At 43.7% G+C, this 24,824-nt stretch overlaps 1 protein-coding gene across 1 annotated transcript in view; it reads right to left on the reverse strand.

The window, feature by feature from the left end:
* NEO1 (neogenin 1) overlaps positions 1 to 24,824 on the reverse strand; it is a 389,738-nt gene that overhangs the window by 306,863 nt on the left and 58,051 nt on the right. Inside the window, exon 7 of the mRNA XM_078773416.1 lies at positions 13,998 to 14,118. Within this exon, the coding sequence (XP_078629542.1) occupies positions 13,998 to 14,118 (121 nt within the window). The remainder of the gene's footprint in view (positions 1 to 13,997; positions 14,119 to 24,824) is intronic.

A 24,824-nucleotide genomic window follows, 5' to 3' on the forward strand; every position in this document is an offset into this window, starting at 1 on the left:
CTCTAGGCTGGTGCCCAATTGAGTGCTAAGGGGGTGGGGATGGCTGGCTTAACCACACTCCAATATGATGCGTCTTTATCCGGTAAGTCAATTAGGGTTAGATATCACTTCGATGTGGAGGTGACACATGATGGATCAAATGACTTCTCGCGCATCGAAAAGTAGGTGATCGACTATTATAATTGCCATGACTTAAAGAAGGATTCTCTATCATTTTCGGATGTAACACAAGGCAATCATAGACTGACATCATACCTTTCCATCATTTAAATCCTCTTACCTGCTGTGCTGTATTATCTTCAACCCCCCAAAAACCCCTATCCCAATCCAATGAAAACCCATTTTTTCCAAACACTTTGATGATAATGATCCATGATGATGAGTAACGGCTCACACAGTCCACCTTCTGTGAGGCTGAGCCCATTATAAAGCCATGGTAAGGGAGCTGCTCAGACTTAGTGATGCCATGTATTATTTTTGGTTATGGGCCATTGGCTTTCACTGGTTTAACCCAGCGATCGAATGGCGTGTGAATGTATCATAAGAGCATATGGAGTAATGTAGGTTCAAACGGATGAAAAACTTTATATCACTAGAAATAATACACAGTGATAGCCTACTGATAAAAAAGCTGTTATTCTATATGTTTAATATTTAGAATATGAAAGAAGCCTTTTTTAAAGACGGGTATCGATGCTCATGGAAGAGGAGAAAACAATGGGATGCCAAAAAACGGATGGACCACAGCATGCATGACAAGAGGAGGAAATTATAGAAGAGTGAGAACAGGGTGCAGTTAAGCTCAATGATGGTAATGGGAGAGACTACGAAGTGGTAGTAGACAATGAACTTGAAAAAAAACACTACACAGGCAACCAAGAAAGAATGGAGGTGAACGTTGAGTAAAAACTTGGGGAGGTGGGGCAGGACAGGGGTTTGGTGGGGATATGACAGCGAAGTCAAATCAAGACCAGAGTGCAGCCCGTAAAAAGCGGCAAAGCCACCAACCAACCTATAGTGAAGAAAAAGCAGACCCTGAGTCTCCTTCCTTCCAATGATATGGTGGGTCATTGATCCTCAGGCCTCAAGAGAGACAAGATGGGAAGCAGCAGAAGTAGTCTACAGGTGGGGGTCAAATTCCATAACACTCCAGATTAAGGTTTTGTATACCATTCTAAGCTAAGGGTGAAAAACGAATGTTTTGGGCCTGTGGAGAATTGTGAGGTCACAGTTGGCTTTGGAGATCAGCTTGGAGAAAAAAATCTGCCCAAGACAGGTATATAGCTGACAATGAGGCCTAGGAGATACAAAGACTGTACCTCTCCCAGAGGCTGGCCATGTAAATAAATTGGAGGATTTTGCTGCGATAATTTTTAAGGATGAAAGAAAGAATATGGGTCTTTCTTGCACAAAAAACTTGCCATACTTGCTTTGTGGATGACCTTGCAGTTACTTGTTTTTTCCAGATCAGCAGAGAGAGACAGAGACAGAAAGATGTCACTGTAGCTTGCCTGGTGGAGGAGTGTGGAACTACAGTATCCGATTCAGAGTGGAGTCACTGCAAATTTAAATGGATTGGTAAATGACAAAGACATGTCTTCGATGTATATCAAGAACATGAATGGTTATAGAACACTACCTCAAGGGACACTGGCCTCTAGATGTACAGCTTGGGATAGTATTCCATCAGAAACAACCTGCTGCTTCTGACACACAGCCATTCTCTATTTTATTTGTTGTTCTGTGTTTCTTCTTCAATATTGATTGGGATGTCGTTCATTATACCTACAAGGCCTTTCGAAATCGAAGGTTGTTTTGTTCTTCTTTTTTATGTCAATTAAGCCTGGAATAAGTGGAGACCACTAGGTGGTATCATGAAGCACAGAGACATTCCATTATCTGTAAAGGTTAGAGTTTGTAAAGCCTTATCATAGTAGTATTAAGGTATGGAAGTGAAATGTGGGCAGTGTGAATTGAAGATGTAAAAATAATGGAAAGAACAGTGGTTGCAAGATGAATAAACGGATCGTCTGTGAAAGAAAGAAATTCGAGCTCGGGAATTAGGAAGGGATTAAAAATCAATGCTAGCGAAGAATAACTGAGGAAGAGAAGACTCAGTTGGCATGGACATGTGCAACGAAGGTCAGAAAATGTAAAATGGTAGAAGGTAAAAAGGTTAGAGGATGTCCTAAAGAGACATGGATTGAAAATGTCAAGATAGATATGAAATCACAGCTAATTCACTGACATTGGATTAACGTTGGCCCAACGTCTACTACCAACAACAACAACAACATGCATTTTAAGGCCATGTTCCCTGCTAGAGAGGGGGTTAGCCTTGCGGTCCCCATGACAATCTTCTCCATTTTGCCCTATTTTCTGCATCTCTCCTTGTTAACCCCCTTGCCCGCATTTCTTCTTCCACCATCTTTAGCCAAGTCTTTCTCGGTCTTCCCCGTCCTCTACTTCCTTCTACATTAACTTCCATCACTCTTCTCAACCAGTCACTTTCATCCTTCCTCAATACATGACCAAACCATCTCAACCTGTTCCTCTTCACAGCATCAATCACAGGCAATATTCCCATCATCTTTCGCAATTCATCATTTGTCTTCCTCTCTCTCAACGATACTCCGCACATCCATCGAACCATTCGCATTTCCACCCTTTCCAGCCTTCGTTGCTGCTCTACGTTCATTACCCATGTCTCGCTCCCATAAATCATAACACTTCTCACACATGCAGCATACACCTTTCCCTTCAGCTTCAGCGACACTCTCCTCCTCATCAGCACGCCACTCAGTTCCCGAAACTTCTTCCATGCACATCTGACTCGAGCAACCGTTGCCGAGTCTGATCCACCTTCTCCATTCAGCATGTCTCCGAGGTAGCAAAATGTTTTCACACCTTCCAGCTTCACGCCGTCTCCAAGATCCAACTCAACATTTCCTCCATCTGCAGCTCCCTCTGTGCACACCTTACATTTGAATGTAGCTGCCACACTGGTTAATGACCCTCTCAGACCACTACATTTTTGATGAACCCACTCAGCACACATTGTACATTGAATGGAGTTCACTCCGACACCCTTCCTCCACACAGCACACGGCCACTTCCCAGTTCTTTCTACCTCACCACATGCTTTACCACTTGCCATCACCTTTGTCTTTCCGATATTCACCTTCAGACCTTTTGTCTCCATACATTCCTTCCACTTGTTCATCTTTTCCTTCAGTCCATCCATACTTTCCGCAATCAACACCAGATCATCTGCATACAACAACTCCCACGGTAAACCCTCCTTTACGGTCTGAGCCAGCACCTCCATCACAGCTACAAATAGTAGTGGACTTAGTACCGACCCCTGATGCACTCCCACCTTCACCTCAAACTCACCACTGTTCCCGTCCTTCGTCCTTACAGCTGTGCACGCTCTTTTGTACATTGCCATCACTACTCTGATCAACCATTCCTCCACTCCTAACTTCCTCAATGCCCATGTCAATACTTTGCGTGGAACCCTATCGAATGCTTTCTCCAGATCAACAAACCCAAAAAACAACTTCTTCCTCTTATCCATGTACTTCTCCTGCAACTGCCTCACAATGAAAAGCGCATCTGTCGTTCCTCTTCCTGGCATAAATCCAAACTGCATTTCGTCGATCTTCACTTTCTTCCTTATCCTCCTCTCCAACACCCTTTCCAATACCATCATTCCATGCTCCAATAACTTTATCGCTCGGTACGAGCCACACTCCAGAGGGTCACCTTTCCCCTTGTATAGAGGGACGAGGGTACTCAGTTCCCAATCCACTGGAATGCGGCCTTCTTTCACCACCAAATTACAGATCTCTGTCATTCTCTTCACACCCCAACTTCCTGCTGCCTTCAACATATCTCCCACAACTCCCGTCGGCCCTCCCGCTTTTCCACTCTTCATTGCTTTTATCGCTTCCTCAACTTCCTTCTCAGTTATCTTCTCTGCCGGTCCTAAAACTGGGTTACTCTCCATGTTGCCATCCCATTCATTCTCTGTATTCAACAGCATTTCCATATATATTTTCCATCTTCCTTTAATTCCATCTGGGTCGACAACGATTTGTCCCACTTCATCCTTCAAGCAACTCACCCCCATCACATCACACCTCTCTTTCGCTATCTGCTTTGCAATCCTGAATACTGCTTTCTGACCCTCTTCCGAATCCAAGCGTTCTCCGAACATTTTCCTACATGCCTCCTGCGCCTTTGCTACCTCTTTCTTTGCAGCCTTCCTGGCTGCCTTATAACTTTCATGCTCTGCTGTTTCTGCTCCCGTACCCTTCGCCTTCTGCCACTCTTTGAACTTCTTCCTCTTCTCGTCAATCCTCTTTCCAACCTCAACATCCCACCACCATGTTTCCGAGTGCCTCGGTGGTCCTTTTGTCCATCCACATACCTCACCAACGGCTCCCAACAGACTAGCTTTCATTGACATCCAACCACTTTCAAGCTCAACCACATCATCCTCTACCCTACTCAGCCTCTCTTTTAATGCCTCCTTACTGTCACCTCTTTCAACCTCCACACCTTCATTCTCGGTTGGTACTTCACCCGCCGAGCTCTGCTCGCACCTTTCACCCTTATGTCGCAGACAACCAAGTGGTGCTGTGAAACAGCCTCCTCCCCCGGGATCACCTTTGTGTCCCGGAGGTGCCCCCTATCTCGCCGACGCACCATCAGGTAATCAACGGTTGTCGTCGACCCACCTGACGTGTATGTAACAAGCTTATTGTCCTCTTTCTGGAACTGAGTATTACAAATCAACAAATCAGCTCCATCAGCAAACTCCAAAATCCTTTCACCTTCTCCATTTCTCACACCATATCCGTAACCCCCATGAACTCCCTCAAAACCATCCATACTCCTTCCCACATGTCCATTCAGGTCTCCTCCCACCACAACAACTTCCTCATCTTTCACGTTTTCCATCAGCTTCTCTATCGCACACCAGAACTTGTCCTTCTCTTCATCGCTTCGACCAACCTGCGGAGCATATCCCGAGATGACGTTCACCAAGAGCTTTCCAATCATCATTTTCACCATCATCAACCTATCACTCACTCTAGTCACACTCACCACACTGTCTACAAACTCCTCAGAAAACAGGACACCAACACCATTCACGCCCTCCGGGCACCCTTGCCACACAAACTTGTATTTCTGTCCCTGCCTACCCTTCACCATTCTCACACCACTTCCCTTCCATCTCGTCTCTTGCACACAACATATGTCCACTCTTCTTCTGACCAATACTTCCACCACTTCTCCTGATCTCCCTGTCATTGTCCCCACATTCCATGTCCCAAACCTCAGAAACCGATCTCCACTTCGGGCTGCACCTTGCCCATATGTACTTGTGATTGTCATGGTTCTCTTTTTGAGGCAATGTTTTTATGGCCGGATGCCCTTCCTGACGCCAACCCTCTTAGTCGTCTCTTACGACACGCAGGGATACGGTGTACCTATTCTGACCAGGGTACACACTTGGAAACGTTTAAAACATGTAAATTCTGGGGGGGGGGGGGGGAGGCGTCAGCATCACGGCTGCGGTTTAAACATATTCCAACAATATCCAAACAGAACGATGAAAAAAAAAACAATCCGGAAAAAGTCTCCAAGCGAGAACGTCGATTTGAGAAAGAAGGAGCAGAGGCGGAAGAAAACGAGATACAGGGGGCGGGGCACAAGCCGAGACGAGGAGGAGAGCGAACAAGCACGTGTCCGGGAGGAGAGAAAAAATCAATATAGAATTATTTGTCTCGGGAGGTGAGGTGAGGGGGAGAAAATAAAATAAAAGAAACAAGCAATACAGCGAAGGAAATAACCCAAACCGACAAAACACCGACGGGGGGAGGGAAGCCCCAAGTCGCCAGGCCGCGCACGAGGTACGACTCAGAAAACGATTAACTACACACAAGTTTGCACGAACCACAAACCAACACCAACTAGAAACACACAATAACACGTACACAGCAAAATAACCAGTGGAAATTTGACAAAGACAAGAATGGGAAAACACTCAAACTTCGATGCCGTGGAGAGCTCGAAGCACGCCTCACTCGCCCGAGGAACCGGAAGAACCAACCAAGAACCAAGAACCAAGAACCAAGAACCAAACGTCTACTACCGTTGGCACAAATTAATTTTTGTCTATTTGCCCAACGTTAGCCCGTGCTCCATCACTTTTATGTCTTGTGGTAGCCGTTGGACCAATGTTGGACTCACGTTGGGAAACAGACATCGCGTTTACTGATGTTGGACCAACCTTCGAAATCCTCGTGTGACCATTACAACCTTTGCCAACGTTGGGCCAATGTCAGTGTAACAGCTGGGATGTTTGGGTTTGCACAAAACTGATGCAATGGATCGATCTGTATGGAGGAATTGATGATACGTATGGAAGAATGTCATCATTGACCAACACACTGAAAATGGGAGAAATTGTCATAAAACGTTTGTTGTTGTTACATCCTTGCTCCAAAAGAATCAGAGATAAAATTTAAGACTTTTACAATGTTTGCATGACAGCTGATGAGATAAAAAAAAAAATGGATCCTTTTCATTTTTCTTTTGAGATGAAACTTTCAATGAGTGTTGGTTGATTTAATACTGAACGTGATGCTTCCTCTTCCTTCCTACTTCCCTTAAGCGAGGATGAAGCAGAGACTCCCTGAGACTCATCTTCCTCAAGCAACCTTCCAATTATATGGTGGGCTGTTGATTCCAAGGCCGCAAGAGGGACAAGATGGGAAGCAGCAGAAGCATTCATACTATCCATGATGCCTCCTCTCTTCCTCTGTACATGACGTCCAATGTGTTTACATTAAGGAAAATACACAGGCTTTCATAGAATACAGTCTGATGCACCAGATTTTCATGGTTCCATCTGTTCTGTTTCAGGGTCACAAGGGAGCAAAAAGAAAAAGAGGATTTCATGAATATACATAACCTTTCCCTCCCCTCCTTCCACCCTCCCAATAGCACCTTTCTCATCTCAAGCCCTTCTCTTCTGGGCTCCCAACAGTCTTCCACTCCTCTCCAAAAAATTTTTTGCATCTCCATCTCACTGACATCACTTCCCACTTGCCCTGACTCTTACTCGACAGGCCGTTGGCAGGTCGGTTGTGGTTCAGACTTCCATCAGTGGTCACAAATTGTTTCATGGCGATGAAAGAAGCAGAGCATATATAGCCACCTGGGTTTAAACAGGTTGAAGCAGAGAAACAAGAAATACGAAAAACAACTAAGGAATATTAGGAATCAAGCAGGTGATGAGCAAAACAACTGAAATGTGAAGGAAAGACAAGTTGGAACAGCGCATGCACAATGGGCTTTGACAGGTGATCAATGTAGGCAAAGGGAACGATCCACAACAGAGTCAGAAATGTGCAAATCTCAACAAGGTTGGTGAATACCTGATAAATTGCAAAATCAAGCATGTGGGCAGATTGCACGAATAAAATGAAATCACGCGGCTGAAGATTGCTCAGAATTGAATTTATTCCTTTCAATATTCGGTAAAAGCAATCTCGGAGAGCACGCCACACAGCTCTTGAGTCACCTGACTCATCATCGTCAAAGCTGCTTCTGACGATCAATACTTCAGCATTAAACTCCCACCTGGTTACAGACCGGACATCCACCTACAGAACAGAACAGCCTGATCAGATAATTTGATTCAAAATGGCAGCCATTGTGGAAGTAGTCTGCAACCTTCCTTTGTTCATGTCGATATTTATTCATCGGGAGGACAACCATTATAAACCATAGCCTAGCTAGGTTACATCAATAATATACAAAACCCAATAATCTTACCACGCACCCTTTATTATCCCACTCTCCCATCTCAGGCACCCATATAACCAATGCACTCATTACCGGCTCATTGACTTTCAGATTTTGACACTTAGTAAAATTGCACGGTGGAGAAATAGCTGCTTCAAAAAGTGTTGATGACATTAATTTCCGATAAAAAGTAATAAAGCAGAATGCTGTATGAATACTTAGAGAATGAATGCTGAAAATATGCACCATGAAATTATCAAGGTGCAGTGGTAGCCGAGAGCATCCATTTTGTTCACGCGCTAATATAGAACACTGGTAGAAATTGCAATCAACGCTCATCCTTTGGTGGCACCACTTAGCGGGCACAAATTTACGACCGTGCACCTTATTCAATTATTCAGCTCTGCGAGCGACAGGTTTGTCTGCCTTTCTCGCATGGAATTTCAATTATTTCAAGTCGCTCACATGTGACGCCCTAACATTTCACAAACTAGGTGTCAGTCATAAAGACACAAATCTGGGCCTTACACAGAGTTCAAAGTTCAGTGGGAGAAGGTCTGGGAGGTCGATGGCAGGCAGTTTGAATCAATAATGCTGCTTTATTTCAAGTCATTGGCAGAGGTATGTCAATAAGCAGCTGCCCTTGGCCTCTACTTACACTGACAGACACATACTGTGCTGTGACATCATCACTGGACTTTGCCATTATTGCACCAAATTACACTTGCTTCGTTGATCTGTTGAAAATGGTATTAAATGTAAAACAGTGTATTTATCGAGCCAATGTTGGCCAGAAGATGATGTTTAATACTACAAACTGATTTCGGCAGGGTATTTTGTAGTGTATTTGTGAGTGTGCGTTAATATAAATTCCATTACTTTCTCAATGTGCCAAGTATTTCTGTCATGATTCTGAAATTTACAGGATTAGTGAACATAAGTTGATATCTTAATGTCAATCTTTATTAAGGTGACAGGTGTGCATGTGTGTATGTGTGTACATGTGCATGTGCGTGTGCATGTGTTCGCGTGTATGGGCATGTATTTAAGTGTGCATGTGTGCGCATGTGTGTATGGTGCGTGTATGTGTGGGCATCTGTGTGCGTGTGACCATGTGTGTGTGTGCGAGTGCGAGTGTGTGCACGAGTGTGTGTGTCTGTGTGCATGTCACACATTTCAACAATGGTCTAAAGATGTATGATTTTTTTTGGGGGGGGGGGGGGGTGGGTGAATTTGGAATTTGGCACAGCAACGATAAATAAATATAAGACTGAAACAGGAACTAGAAAGCATCTGAAAATACAAAGTCCATCCGCGACCGTTTGAATTCAGACGTCTTCGTCTTCTTTTGTATGCTCAAAATAAGAAAACAGTTTAAAAAAAATACAAATGAAAATTGATGATTTTATGCAGCCTTGACCTTTGACCTTTTGATCTAAAAAAATAATTACCTTGTAGCTTTTGATTGGTGAACCAATTCAGTGACTCAATATGCAAATTCTTAAAATTTCAGGTCATTCGCATGAAAAGTGACGATTTTACACGACCGGTCAAAAGTTTTAGAACACCTCAATTTTTCCAGTTTTTATTGAAATTTACGCAGTTTAATGTCTCAATGTACTCTGATATTAAGCATAGAACAAATAAACAATTGGAGATAAAAAAAAAGTAATCGTAGAATCATTTTGTTTAACAAAATCTAATTTAAATTTTTGACTCAGCAAAGTACCTTTTGCAGCTATAACCGCCGAACACACTCGTGGCATTCCTTCTACAATGGAAATCAAATATTGTTCGGGAAGTTCTTCCCAACACTGTTGCAGAAGTTCCCACAAATGTGTTGCACTTGTAGGTTGCTTTGCTTTCACCCTTCTGACCAGTTCATCCCAAACCAGCTTGATGGGGTTTAAGTCTGGAGACTGTGCTGGCCATTCCATGATTTGAAGCCTACCCTCTTGTTCTTTTCCTCGAAGGTAGTTTTGACATAGCCTGGAGGTGTGTTTAGGGTCATTATCTTGCTGTAGGATGAACCCCTGACCAGCTTGGCGTATACCAGAGGGTAATGCATGGCGCTGCAAAATGCTGTGGTAGCCCTTTTGGTTCAGGGTGCCAGTCACTCTGTGCAAGTCGCCGACTCTGGATCCAGCAAAAGAGCCCCAGACCATCACGCTTCCTCCTCCATGTTTGACAGTTGGTTTCACACACTGAGGAACCATCCTTTCGCCGACTCGACAGCCTACAAAAACCCTGCGTGATGAACCAAAGATTTCAAATTTTGATTCATCGGTCCATAAGACCTTCTTCCAGTCTTCAGTAGTCCACTGGTGGTGCTTCATGGCCCAGGAAGGCCTCTTTTTCTTATTTTGCCATCTTTGCGATGGCTTTCTTACTGCCACTCGAAATGTCAAACCTGCAGCTCAAAGTCTTCTCTTCACAGTTGAAACTGAGACTTGCTTACTTCGACCAGTGTTAAGCTGTGCTTGAAGCTGTTGTCCTGTGAGGCGCCTATCATGCAAGCTGTTGACTCTCAGAAACTTGTCTTCTGATTCTGTTGTGGCTTTGGGTCTGCCAGACCTCTTCCTGTCAGAGTTTCCTCCAGTTTCCAATATACTACTTCCTGCAGTGCAATATTGTTCGAATAATGCTCCAGAGGGTGGAATAACAGTCTGTTCCAATACTGCTTCATACAGACAGGGGGTTTGTAATCAAGTAATCAGCAGAGTTTGGGACACCTGTAGGAATTGTTTGCATCAACTTTCAAGGCTTAATTTACTTACATTGCTGTAGAACAGCTGTAAGTTGTTAATCCATTACTTGTTCCCTGAAGAAGGCCTTTTTTTTTTTACAATATAACTGTGCAATTTACATTATTTTCCCGTTTTTGCAAACCTAAACTTTTTTTTTTAACCTCGAGCAGTTTACTGCTTACCTTTGTACCTTTTCAGATTATTCACTGGACAGTAAACTGCGTAAATTTCAATAAAAACTGGAAAAATTTAGGTGTTCTAAAACTTTTGACCAGTAGTATACGTGATGCTGACCTTTGACTGTTTGACCAAATTATTAATTTGCTTTCTCCATATTATCATAATAAAGCTTTGGTGAAAATTTGATGACAATAGCTCAAATGGTAAAAACGTTACGGCCTGGACAGACAAACACACAAACAGACAGACAGAAACACAGAAACAGACAGAAACACACAGAAGTGAGAGCAAAACCCTGTCTCCTGCCATCTCTCCTGCAAACACCTGGTTACTTGCCTACACCAAATTTGGTGGAAATCTGATAAATTTGGACTAACTTACAAACAAAAGATTTAACGTGGGAAATGCACAACCTTCTCAGCTGCCTCTCTCCTCCCAATTCTCTCCCCTCACCTCCTTCTGCCCTACCCCATCCTCACTCCCTCTCCTCCCCTCCACAATCCCTTCTCCCAACCCTTCCCTCCCCCTCTCTCCTTCCCTCCCACCCATACCCCTTCCTTCACCTCCCTTATCCTCTCACCCTCCCAATCCCTCTCTCTGCTTGCCTCCCACTCCCCTTCCCCCTCTCCCCTTCCCTTCCTTTCCCTTCACTCCTCTCCCCTTCCATCTTCCTGTCCCCCCTTTCCCTCTCTCCCCTCTCCCTTCATATGTACTTCATCCCCTCTTTCCCTCCCATCACCTCCACTCCTCCCCCCCCCCCCCCCTCTTCATATTCCCGGTATGAAGTGACTCTGCGTTGCGAGTAATGCGACAAATGTAGTTTTTGTAGGACATGTGACTATTAATTGTCCTATCCACCTGAACGGTAAGTCCGATTTGGGCATATTTGGTATCAAAACGTGTGCATGACTTCGGAAGAAAGTGATAAAAGGAGAATTTGAACTCCCCAGCGGATGTGAGAATATCGTGAAAAATGTAGAGGGGACACAATATTGCTTTCCTCCTCCCTCCTCCACCGAAAGCAGTTAGTGTTAAAATGAAACATTCCATTATCTGTAATGAACGTAAACTCATCTTTGTCGGTATGGCACTGTACAGTACAGTGTATTTGACCAATGTTTATTCACATTTTGTGCTAATATTTACGTATTTTATTACACACCACAATACAACACACAACATGCATTTTAAGGCCATTTTCCCTGCTAGAGCGGGGGTTAGCCTTGCGGTCCCCATGACAATCTTCTCCATTTTGCCATATTTTCTGCATCTCTCCTTGTTAACCCCCTTGGCCGCATTTCTTCTTCCACCATGTTTAACCAAGTCTTTCTCGGTCTTCCCTGTCCTCTACTTCCTTCTACATTCATTTCCATCTTCTTCTCAACCAGTCACTTTCATCCTTCCTCAACACATGACCAAACCATCTCAACCTGTTCCTCTTCACAGCATCAATCACAGGCTCTATTCCCATCATCTTTCGCAATTCATCATTTGTCTTCCTCTCTCTCAACGATAATCCACACAATTAGATCAAAAATCAAGACCGCACAAAAACAATGACGGTTTGCCTTTGTCATGCATACAAATGTCGGTGTAATCATGTATACCACGGCCTTTGCTGGGTACGATGGAGTTGTGGACAAAACAGGGAGTCTGCCTGCTCAGCACTGCTCAAAAAGGTTATGCCCCTTGGCATGGCACTTCATCGCCATGTGAACGAGATACAGGACTGCACCTGTGGTTGGTCGGCCGACATCATTGTACGGTGTACATGAAAAATAAATACAAATTTTGAGTTTCACATCAGATGTCCCTAAATGTGCTGCACTTTTTCATTTGTTTATCCTCCCCAGGTTCCTGGCTGTGAAGCACTATTTCCACATTCCAGGGTATCGATATGCTGCAGAAACTTGAGTGACTCGTGAAAAGACCACATGCCGATTAGTTAATGCCGCTTTTGTTATGTGGCACACATCATGACCTCACAGTGACATCCTCAAACATTCTGGGTCCACTCCGATTCGAATTCCAAACACACGCCGCTTTCTGAAGTTCACCTTCACCCTGGCTTTGAGGAAATTTTATTTCACAGCTCTCTTCTTCTCCCACTATGTTTTGCTATTCAACATGAGTGAGGCTTACATTTCAGTCATAAACAATGATCGGCGTTATTTTGTTTATAACAGAACACTAAATGTAATTGATAATTATGAACCATGTGCAGTTCAAGTTCAACGATACTAATTTTATTATTGCGAGAACAATATGCTACATCCGTATTTAATGAAATTACTGATCTGAACTTGGACACAATGAACGTTCACTATTCTTGGAGCCTCGATCATTGGACTGCAGTGATGGCTACAGGACACAAATGTTTCTTAAGAAGTCAAGTGGTTAACCCTGAATATGGCCCAAAGTAGGGGAATATATTGCTTAGGCCTAAACATCTATTAATGGCAGTATGCTCAACAATTTAAGACCCTTGCTCGGACTGCACCAGAGAGCAAAGAGAACAACACACCACTAATATACGAGTGTTCTGCCGTAAACCACTTTTACCAAAATTTTTTTTTTTTTTATACTTAAAACAGTATTGCCCTGTCTTCATGATCTGAATTTCCTGTTGTTAATTTATCTAAAAATCGTTTACAGCATCTCACCAAAGACCTTAAAAAGCTCAGAGAAAGGTGTTCCTAATGATGCAGATCCCTTGAGGAAAGCTACAACCACCAGTTGCCATGCAACCCCACACCGTGGGCCAAGTAGGCAGAGCGAACCCCAGGAGACAGACAGAGGTGCTGAAGGACCTTGGAACAAGGTACTTGGAGCCTACTAAGCGGATAAAGCTGCTGTCAGCATGAGGCCCGATGCATATGTATGGCGCATGTCTCCATCGTACACATTTGTTCTGACAGGCTGTCTGGGTGTGCGGATGTGGTTGTTGGTGATGGTGGAAAAGGGTGAGGGGGGGGGGCTGTTAAGGTTGAAGTTTTCTTTGCTCCTTGTGTGCATAGAAATTGCTTTCATTAGTGCCATTTTGGAAGTGTTTCAGCAGTGCTCATCAGTGCACTGCCGGGTCTGGTGCATCCAGTAAATCGTAAATGTCAGCCAATGTCTGCCCTGACTGCTTATCAAGAAGAGAGTGTGTCATGAGATAGAAGCTCAGGCCTAGCACCGTCGGCGATCTTCAACATAGCGAGATTTTCACTTTCATGGCGAGAAAGGCCGAGCCGTTTCACCCACCTCTGTCCATAATCAGCAGCTGTGCACTCGACTGGGAATTCCCGACTGAATTTTCAGCGATGCATTGGTAGATTCCTTCATCAGACTTCACAAGCCCCAGGATCCTGAGGTTGTGCTCGTCCTGATGGAAAGAAGGTGGTTAGGGAGCAAGAGATGAAAAAAAGATGTAAAAGGCAATGAAGAAAGCGAAGGGAAAAAAAGAATCTCAAGCAATTATTTTACTGCACAGGATACACAATGAACGGTATAATGTGAAAGATTTACTACTGGAATAGAAAACGCGAGGCAGAAAGAGCCAGAAAAACAGGGAAAGGTAGCGTATATAAAAAAAAAAAAAAAACTTTACACCCATTACCACCTCACATTATCCTGGCTGTCAATGGAAAACTATTTCCAATTTTATTTGACACCTTTTGGAGAAAAGGTCTTGGTCCAATCGAGATCTGAGCTCCTGAGGGCTTTGTGTTTTGTGACAAAGGTAAATGGCTATGCAGCAGTAAAATGTCGGCAGAATTAAAAAATATCTTTTGACATAAGGCCCTAATCAAATTCTCTCACAACAACACGTTTGGAGCACCTGATGCACACATCCTGTGGGAATCACGCATGTGAATACAATCTTCTGTAAGGTGAGAGTATTTCATTCCGAGGTTCAAAAGTGATGGCAGTTGGTGCCAATAATTTCCTGAAAGGTCGAAGCTTAGTTTGGTTTCTCTATCCTGACCAAGCATTCCAAGACCATGAGCCTAGAGTAAATAAGTGACCCGTAGATGTATGTTAAATCCATTCCAGATGCAATTGTGAGTGTATGAAATGCTGGACACTGTCGTTACGACTTCCTTGGAAAAAACAGGACATTGATGCGGACCCACAGAGGCATCCTTTGGGTTGGGCACACTTATTGCATGGTATGCGCTCTGACAAAGCATGCCAGGCATGTGGGAAGTACCATTAATACTATTTCTGAGACACCAAATCAGTTTTGAGCAGATGTCAGAGACAGACTCAAAGAATGCTGGCTGCGCAGTTTCCCCAAAGGCACAGGCACTGAAAGCTTGTGTCGTGGATAGTTTGACCGACAAGGCCCGTGTTGCTTTTAATTGCTTTTTTTCAAAGAACTAAATCGACACCAAATAACGCTCTGCCTTTCAAGTGGGCAGGCAGGCCAATTAGGGAAGATATGGGGGTAAAGATGGTGGTTGGACGTGAGACAAACAACTAGGGAGTGGACAGTAAACACTCGATTGCTTTGACAAAATGTGCGGAGACAAAATCCATTAATGTCAAGCCCGTGCGGTTTACCTCGTGCCGCCGGGCAATGTGCACACAACCCCATGTTACATTGCGCATTTGTTCATTACGGGTCATTAGCCCCCGAAGCCGTTGACTCTCCTGACCCAACCGTGAAATAGCAGCGGCGGTGTTACAGCTGAGTCCATTCATAACAGTGGAGCTCACCTCACGCTGAAGGCCACTGCCTTCAAAATCTCTTCCTGAATTACAGACTCGACAAAGCATTTGCAGTGCAATGACAATAATGATGACCTCCGTCCATCTTGTGAAGGAAGGAAGCTTGCTTTTTTTTACAGCTGTGTGGCTGCACTGAAACGACTTGATTTTTTTTTTCTTCAACCATTTTCTTGCACCTTTTGTTGTTTCTTCCACCTTTGTTGTACAAGGGTCATTCACAATGTTGAGACAGACACTCACAATTGTCCAAGACAGGTCAAAGTTTTTCCCCACATATTTATATATAATTATATTATACACATCGTTATACTTTCTTTGCTGTGTCTTCGACTATTGTAAGAATCTCATTCTTTAACTTTTTTAATTCACAATGTATGTTTATCTAGAATTGCATCTCTTTGGTTTTAAAATCAAGGAGATGTTTTTAGATTCATTTTAATGTTGTTAAAATGCTGTGAGGGAAAGCGTGATCTTCCCAGAATTAAGAATTCGTTATTTGAATGAATATGAATGAATGACCGTTTTAAGGCCATTTTCCCCGCTAGAGCGGGGGTTAGCCTTGCAGGCCCCATGCCAATCATGGTTCCCTGTTTGAGGCAATGTTTTATGGCCGGATGCCCTTCCTGACACCAACCCTTAGTCGCCTCTTACGATGCGCAGGGATACGGTGTGCCTATTCTCAATCGGGGTACACACTACTTAGGCAGTTAAGACCGAAAAATAGGGCGTATCGTTCATTTTTTCAGGAAAGCACCAAATTTGGCACAGATGTAGTATGGACCTATACAATTGTTTTCCTGAGGGGCGCCCAAAAATTCCGAACCCCTGGTGGCCGCCATATTGAATTTCAACATGACCGCCCTCTGTGACCTATTTCCCTCAATAACTTCTATACTATGAGCGATAACACCACAGTTCCAGTGTCTTACCCCATGTTTTCATGGTCTCTGAATCCAATGGGATCAATTGCATAAAGATTGGCATCCATCATCTTTAATTTCAAGATGGCCGCCATGGTGTTTCCATTTTCCTTGAATCACTCACAGTATTTTAGGTAAAATTTCAATTCCAAGTGATACACATTGTTTTATTTGTCTCTGATAACAATGGAATGGTATTAATTAATCAAAGTTACACACAGTCGCAGTTTTAACTTAAAATATTGTGGGCACTTGAAGGGTGGAGGCTCTCGCACAGACGCGTAGTACTACAATCACTGTCCATCGCAGTCACACAGTGATGTGCAGGGCAGATTTGCCCTGGAGCATTTACAGTTGCCTTTACAGGCCGACTTACAATGGCAGCTTGTAAGCTCTGAACATGCCTCCTGTATCAGTGGTATTGTGGTCCAAATTGGTGTCCAAGAAGTCCCTGTTTTCATCCAGCCCCAATCAGCTGGTGATGGATGTTCTGGGTAGGGCACAAGTGCCTGACTCCATACGTGTCCAGCCTGAAAACATGCACGTTTTAGGTGTTGTTCGAAGGCGTCTGCTGTTGGGGGAATGTGATCAATTATTCTTGCCTTCTTCGTGAACAAGTGTCGGCGCATGTCATTCACTGTCTTTACCTCGGTGGTCCGGTCATAGAGGATGGCAACATATCTTTCTATGCTCTGTAGTTCCATAGTAATAGCGTCCACAGATGGCCTATAAGCGAGAGCATGAAAGGTCTGCGTGATGCTGGGATATGCCTCCCAAGCCTTCCAGGCTGTCTTTTTCCCAATTTGGGCAAAAAATGACTGTCGCAGCCAGTGAAGGCATGAAATAATGGCAAAGACTCGGACTTCCTGCGGCCAAGGCCGGTGGCAATTATATGGATGGCAAGGTAGCGGTAGCTTTTAACAGTGCCAATGGCAATCCAGAGTTCCTCCACACCGTGTGACTGGTAGGTAAAGTAGTGTGCTATTGCCAAGACCACAATACAAGACCAAGACCACTCATAGTATAGAAGTTATTGAGGGAAATAGGTCACAGAGGGCGGTCATGTTGAAATTCAATATGGCGGCCACCAGGGGTTCTGAATTTTTGGGCACCCCTCAGGAAAACAATTGTATAGTTCCAGACTACATCTGTGCCAAATTTGGTGCTTTCCTGAAAAAATGAATGATGCTTCCTCTTAACTGCTCTGCTAACACCGGGATCATTTATCCCAGCAAGCCGGTACTCAATTTTCCGACCTCGGAAGGATGACAATGAATTCCTTCTTTATGGCAAATAATCTCCAAAGACCTCTTCATGTTGTCATGAATCATTTTGTGGACTCAACTTGAAGATGGTTCACAGTATGGATCCAGACCTTGAGCATTCATGTCTGTTTTCAGTTTAATCAGCGATTACACAAGTGTCTTGGTGACATACTTTATATTTCCAACTCCACTTTATTTTAGTTTTTATATCTTATAATAATAATAATAATAATAACAATAATAATAATACGAATTCACTTTCAAGGAACCCCAGTGCAGGAAGAGGCCATTAGACCCATCAATGGTTGCCAATCTACGGTAGTTTGTCCGTGCTCTATCTATACCACAAGAGGGTCATTTGTTTGTCTGTGTCGCCATTTTTCTCAGAGATGGCTGAACAGTCCTTCGTCAAACGTTCAGGGTGTTTTGGGCAAAAAAAAAAGTTTAAAAAAAAAGAATAGTTCGATATTTTTGAATTTCCTCTTTTTTCAAATTGCTTCACACCGCCTAAACCTTTTTGATTAATGACAGTTATATTCAGGTGTACATCCGCATTAATAAATACAAAACAATTACTAGACATTACAATACAATTAAACCTCTTCCGGAAGCAGTTGAGGTTAGTGGTACATCTTCTTTAAGAATCTTCTTCTTTATTTATAGATCAGCAAAACTTAACCCAAAAACATCAAGGGCACAATCACCAGCAACCATTCCACGAATCTATATAATAAGAGAGCTGTTTGTCTGTGTGTCGCCATTTTTCTCAGAGATGGCTGAACGGATCTACGTCAATCTTTCAGAGGTTCATCAGTGAGTGTCGTGGAGTGTTTTGGGCAAAAACAAATAATAATTGGAAATTTTGAAAAAGAAAGTTAGATTTTTGGGGGATTAATTTAAATAAAAAAAATCGCTTGATGGTACCTAGGCCTTTGTAGCTATGTGAAGGGTAATATTAAATTATCCCGATGTGTGTGTGTGTGTGTGTGTGTGTGTGTGTGTGTGTGTGTGTGTGTGTGTGTGTGTGTGTGTGTGTGTGTGTGTGTGTGTCACGCTTTATTATACTAAAGTGTTCCAGCTGTCGTGTAATGATAAAAATGGTGATGTTGATAACGTAATAATCAATTTACTTAGAACAAAAGTTTGTCCATTTAATTTACAAAAATGCCTGTTTTAAAAGCCTGTCTTCGGGAAGGAAGAGGAAGAAGCGGGACTTGTGCGTTAATGTGGCGGTTCCAACGGTACCATTTTAATTATCCTACTGCAGCAGGGACCCTTTAGAAAAATGTGTGATGGACCGGAAGGAGCACACAAAATTACCATATATACAGGAATACTTTTTGAAGCAATAGAAAAAATATTATAGTACATGGAGGGATCTCACAAACAACAACAACCACAGTCACCATGATAGGAGCAACAACAACCACAACTATGTGTTAGAAAAGATCCATTTTTCATGTTTCACTTATTAATTTTACATCCGCATTGAGACTTGCAGATAGACATGAAATATGTCTGTGAAGTGCAAAATGTAGGCACATTGACGGGTAGGTACGGCTAGTGTTAGAGGAAAAATAACAAATGGGAGAGAATAGAACAAATTCGCCACCTCAAATAATAATTACCTACAAATCCAACATTTGTACTTGTAAATTCAAAAAAAATTGGCAATTCATAGTGGGTTGACATGTCTACAAAACACATCATAGAGCATATGCCAGCCTGGCGTACGTTTAACGGTTAAGGTGGCTGGCTCAAGATCTTAGGATCTTGAGTTCGAGCCCATGTGGTTCCGTTGAATAACATCAGGTGGGTTGGCTTTTCAATCTTCTGAGGTCTGCAAAAGGAGTACCAGCTTTCTGGTAACATGGGGCACTGCATCAGCGACACAGCCACACTCCCAGCAGTGATGCAACCAGCAGCCACAGGCTCCATACGAAATGATGATGACCATAGAGTATGGATTGTTCATTGACCTATCCTGCCTCCCCCCCCCCCCCCCCCCCAGGCCCTCTCCCTCCCACACATCTCCCGAAGTCCCTGCTCTCAAATGTTGTGTTTGTGTGCTTCCTCCCCTTCTCTCCCCATATTGTCGACCACTCCCCTTTTTATATACTTTGTTTGCTTGTTTGTTTGATTTGTTTGTTTGATAAATGTTAGCTCTTTCACGAGCCTCGACTTTGTATACAAAAAAAGAAAAAAAAGAAAAAGGAATTACAAGAAGTTGTTTTGGTCAATTTGAGGCAGTCAATTTGGCCAATATATTGTTGTAGTTGTCGGGTCATCCCAGTTACCTGGTGTGAATCCTGGTGGGCCGCGTCAACAGCAGGGCAGCTGGTTCGGTCATCCCGGACCAGATTATGGGTCTTTCCACTTCAATACCGTGTCGGTGGTACTGTCGAATCAGTCGATGCGCTACACCAATTGGTGGCGCGCGTTTTGTCTCTAATTGAAGGCCGATCAAGCCAGGGAGGTGCACAGCACTGTCTAGATAAATGGTATTTGTTGCAATACCCATTTAATCTTTAACTGACTTCCATAATTGTAATGACGATCATCGTAGCTCAAATCCACCCGGAGACTAGGTATATTTAATTATAACAATGGTCACACTGGGGAGGGAATTTCAGAAAAGTAATCAACAATGAACCAAAAATAAACCCCTTGACCTTTTCCGAGATGCGCCAAACAAACCACGACAATAGAATAACTTAAATAACTATCTTATCAGGCCCCATTCATACCACAATACAAAGACAGAGGAATTCACGAGACAAGAAATACTGAGCGATGCCCCAAGCAGGATGATGGAAGCCATAGGTCCCGGCTGCTTTGCAGCGAATGGGCCACTGCATCCCGCAGCCCCGGCTTGAGAGGAGAGGAGAAGGCGTGGCTCTCGCCGGTTGGGTTGTGGCGCTGGTGTGACAGCTCTAGCAAATAACGCAGCTCCCTCCGAGGCTGATTCCAGGCTTCCACCGAGAGCACCTGCCTTCATAGCACCGAGCCCCTATGCCATTCCTGACATGGCCCTCCCCTCCTACACTCACCATTAGGCCAAAGGCCCATGTGATGGATGGAGGACCACCCCCTGAGTCTTGTCACGCAGGTGCTCCAGAGGGACGGTGTGGCACTGCCCTTTGTCCCACCAAACCAGCTCCTCAAGGCCGACAAAAATCTTTAAAATCTCATAAAATACAGATTACAAAGGCTAGAAAATAAAACAGGTTCACAGGGTTGGCAGTTTTTAGACACAGATTAGGAAGGGCGGACGTAGTCTATCTATTAAATAAAAAGGCGTATATCTAATATCAAGATTAATCACTTCAAGCTTACTCTATTACATTCATTACAGACATAACTCAACTAGACTAGGCATTGTTAACCCCGAGAAGTCATTTTCACAACAATATAACAACACAGGTTTGGTTAAATATGAACACCATTTTGTTCATAGACATCTATCTATAATTCCAGCAATCTCTGTGTGTCTGTGTGTCTGTGTGTCTGTGTGTCTGTGTGTTTGTCTGTGACCGCTGTTTCTCGACAACCACGGGTCCGATATACTTGAAACTTGCCAGATATATTGCTGGGGACCCGAGGATGTGCCTTTTCAAGGTTTTAAATTAATCGGAGAAGTACTTACCGAGCTATGTCCAAAAAACGCTTCAACCAATCAGAGAGCAGCGAGCTATCACGTGTGCCGAACCGTTAATGCAATGCAAGCGTTAATGCGTTAATGCAAGGCTTTTCTTTTTTTCCCTCTTCTCTTTCTACTTTTCCTTGCGATTAAATTGCAAACAGCCAAAATACGTTGGCGCTAATTGAATAATTGGCCATTAACACTAAAATAATCGTAACTGCGATATGCCAACTTCCGGACAGTGAAGCCTTCCCTGTTGTTGTTGTTTGCAGCAGCTGTTTGCAGCAAGGCAAGGCTTTTCTTTTTTTCCCTCTTCTCTTTCTACTTTGCCTTGCGATTAAATTGCAAAAAGCCAAAATACGTTGGCGCTAATTGAATAATTGGGCATTAACACTAAAATAATCGTAACTGCGATATGCCAACTTCCGGACAGTGAAGACTTCACTGTTGTTGTTGTTTGCAGCAGATGTTTGCAGCAAGGCAAGGCTTTTCTTTTTTTCCCTCTTCTCTTTCTACTTTTCCTTGCGATTAAATTGCAAACAGCCAAAATACGTTGGCGCTAATTGAATAATTGGCCATTAACACTAAAATAATCGCGTACGGGTAGCGTTTTTTTTTTTTTTTAGCAAGGAACGGGCACCCACGTACGGGCAATGCCCTAGTCATTACAATTCCAATAAACATTCAAAAATAATGTGGAAATCTCAACCTAATCTGTTCACTTCGTACAGGATATTAGGCCAAGGTATTTTTACTTTAACATACATTTTCACCTAATCAATGCAATATTTGCAATTTGGTCAATTTACCCCACTTAAAGCTATCACAGTAATTTCACCGTGAGAAAACTGTAACAAAATCAAATTTGCAATATTATTAAACCAAAAGTTGCCCCATTACGTGGCCTATGTGATAATACAGTATATGAAAAGATGCCCAATTGCAAGGCCTGTGATTGCATGAAAAGTTGCTACCTTACACGACCTTATCTGATTGCATAAAGTGTTGCCACATTACACGGGCTTGTGTGATTGCACGAAAATTTGCCCGTTAAATGGCCTTATGTGATTGCTCGAAAGGTTGTCCAAATTAGTCAGCATTACATGATTGTAGGAAAAAACTGCTTCATTAAACAACCTCTGATTGCATGAAAAAGATGATCTTTTTAAATGGCCTTCAATCAATGCTGTTGATGAAATTAAATTGCACTTAATTTAATGTAATTGTATTACTTTGATCGAAAACTTTCCTTCGACCAGATGCATGAAAATAACGATTTCTTCAGTGCAGCTTGAAAAACACAAATGGCTGAGTGAAAATACATCAAGTAGCAATAGCAGAGACAGCACTCTAATTGTTAAAAAATCTTCTGCCAGATATCAGATATCTCTCGGTGAGAAACCCGAGTTGGCTACTTTGTCTCACTGGGACACTTTGCCTTGGTTTACCTTACTATTCTTTAAAAGGATGAAGTATCTCCTACTTTCTTCCCCAAAATGCGGTGTCGAGGTCCTATTATGAGTAAAGGCATCAATTTTGACTTGGTGTAGACAAAGGTTAAAAAGAATCAGAAGTGTGCGTGCTACATCAATAAACAAGGTTGAATATATTATTATAGTCATCCGGTCGTCCGAGTTGCTCGGTTTGAATCCGGCAAGTCGCTACAATGTGATCGTAACGGTCGACCGTTTTGGGGTCTTCCCCGCTGGATCTCGCATCTAAATGCCGTGATACTGTATGGATTGGAAGTCCGAATTGTCCCAGCATTGCACAATCAACACTACCGTCTCGTAACCAATCAGGCTGAGCGAGCCTGGGATGAGTGGCGCTGTCTGGATTGGCGGTGTTGAGTAACTGCGGTGAATCAGGCATAAACTGATCTTTCTTAATCACAAAGGAGGAATCAGAACAGCCAGCATTCAGCTCCGAGACCATGTATATTTAATAAAAGATTGATAGTCATGGGGAAGGAAACACAAGGAAGGCAATCAGTAGGTAAAAAATAAACAAACCCCTTAACCCTCCACCGACACCCGCCCAGGGACCAAACAAACGAACAGGGGCCTTCATTATCTAGCTTCACGGCCCAATCAGACACGCCAAGTGAAAGAGATAATGCGCGTATTCACAAGGCAGAAAAGTGTTCTGACACGCCCAACAAAGCCTTCAGGATGAGTCTGCACAATCCAGGTAGGCGGCGGACGTGAGTGCCTCAGACTCTGGGCTGAGGGAAAAGAGAGAGAGGCATGGCTCCAGCTGGGTGTGGGCGTGGCCCCAGCTGGGTGTGGGCGTGGCTCCAGCTGGGTGTGGGCGTGGCTCCAGCTGGGTGTGGGCGTGGCTCCAGCTGTGTGTGGGCGTGGCTCCAGCTGGGTGTGGGCGTGGCTCCAGCTGGGTGTGGGTGTGGCTCCAGCTGGGTGTGGCGTGGCTCCAGCTGGGTGTGGCGTGGCTCCAGCTGGGTGTGGGCGTGGCTTCTGCACACGAGCCTTCAGTGCTCGGGTCAGGGCGTTCTTCTTCCACTTCCTTCGTTGTCCCAACCTTTATGTACTCGGACACGTGCGCATCATCAATGATGCACACTGCCCCTTTCCTCTCCCTTACCATTGGACACTAGTTTGCTCAGGTGGGCGGAACAACCCCTCCGTGACTTCTCACTCCAAAGTTCTGATGTGGCACCGCCCTGTTGCAATGGTTTGGCGCTTTTTGCCGTCAAAACTTGTGCCGTTGGCCTAGTGAAACGCTAAAAAGCACATAACAGGTTTAAGAGGATAAATGGTAAAAATGGGGTTAAACGGTTTAGAAATTTTAGACACAGACATTGAGATAGACTCTTTGGTAAGTTTCATCATTTCAGACACAGACACAGACAGGACACCCTGCTTAATGTCGATATAAGGGAAGACACTTTTTGATGTACCACCCTGCCTGGGAAGCATCAATCCAACAACACACAACATGCATTTTAAGGCCATTTTCCCTGCTAGAGCGGGGGGTTAGCCTTGCGGTCCCCATGACAATCTTCTCCATTTTGCCCTATTTTCTGCATCTCTCCTTGTTAACCCCCATGCCCGCATTTCTTCTTCCACCATCTTTAGCCAAGTCTTTCTCGGCCTTCCCCGTCCTCTACTTCCTTCTACATTCATTTCCATCACTCTTCTCAACCAGTCACTTTCATCCTTCCTCAACACATGACCAAACCATCTCAACCTGTTCCTCTTCCCAGCATCAATCACAGGCTCTATTCCCATCATCTTTTGCAATTCATCATTTGTCTTCCTCTCTCTCAAAGATACTCCGCACATCCACCGAACCATTTGCATTTCCACCCTTTCCAGCCTTCGTTGCTGCTCTACATTCATGACCCATGTCTCGCTCCCATAAATCATAACACTTCTCACACATGCAGCACACACCTTTCCCTTCAGCTTCAACGACACTCCCCTCCTCATCAGCACGCCACTCAGTTCCCAAAACTTCTTCCATGCACATCTCAATCTAGCAACCGTTGCCGAGTCTGATCCACCTTCTCCAT

The sequence above is a fragment of the Myxine glutinosa genome, chromosome 2 (genome assembly GCF_964187855.1).
Source record: "Myxine glutinosa chromosome 2, kmMyxGlut1.1, whole genome shotgun sequence".
In the NCBI taxonomy this organism is placed as follows: domain Eukaryota; kingdom Metazoa; phylum Chordata; class Myxini; order Myxiniformes; family Myxinidae; genus Myxine; species Myxine glutinosa.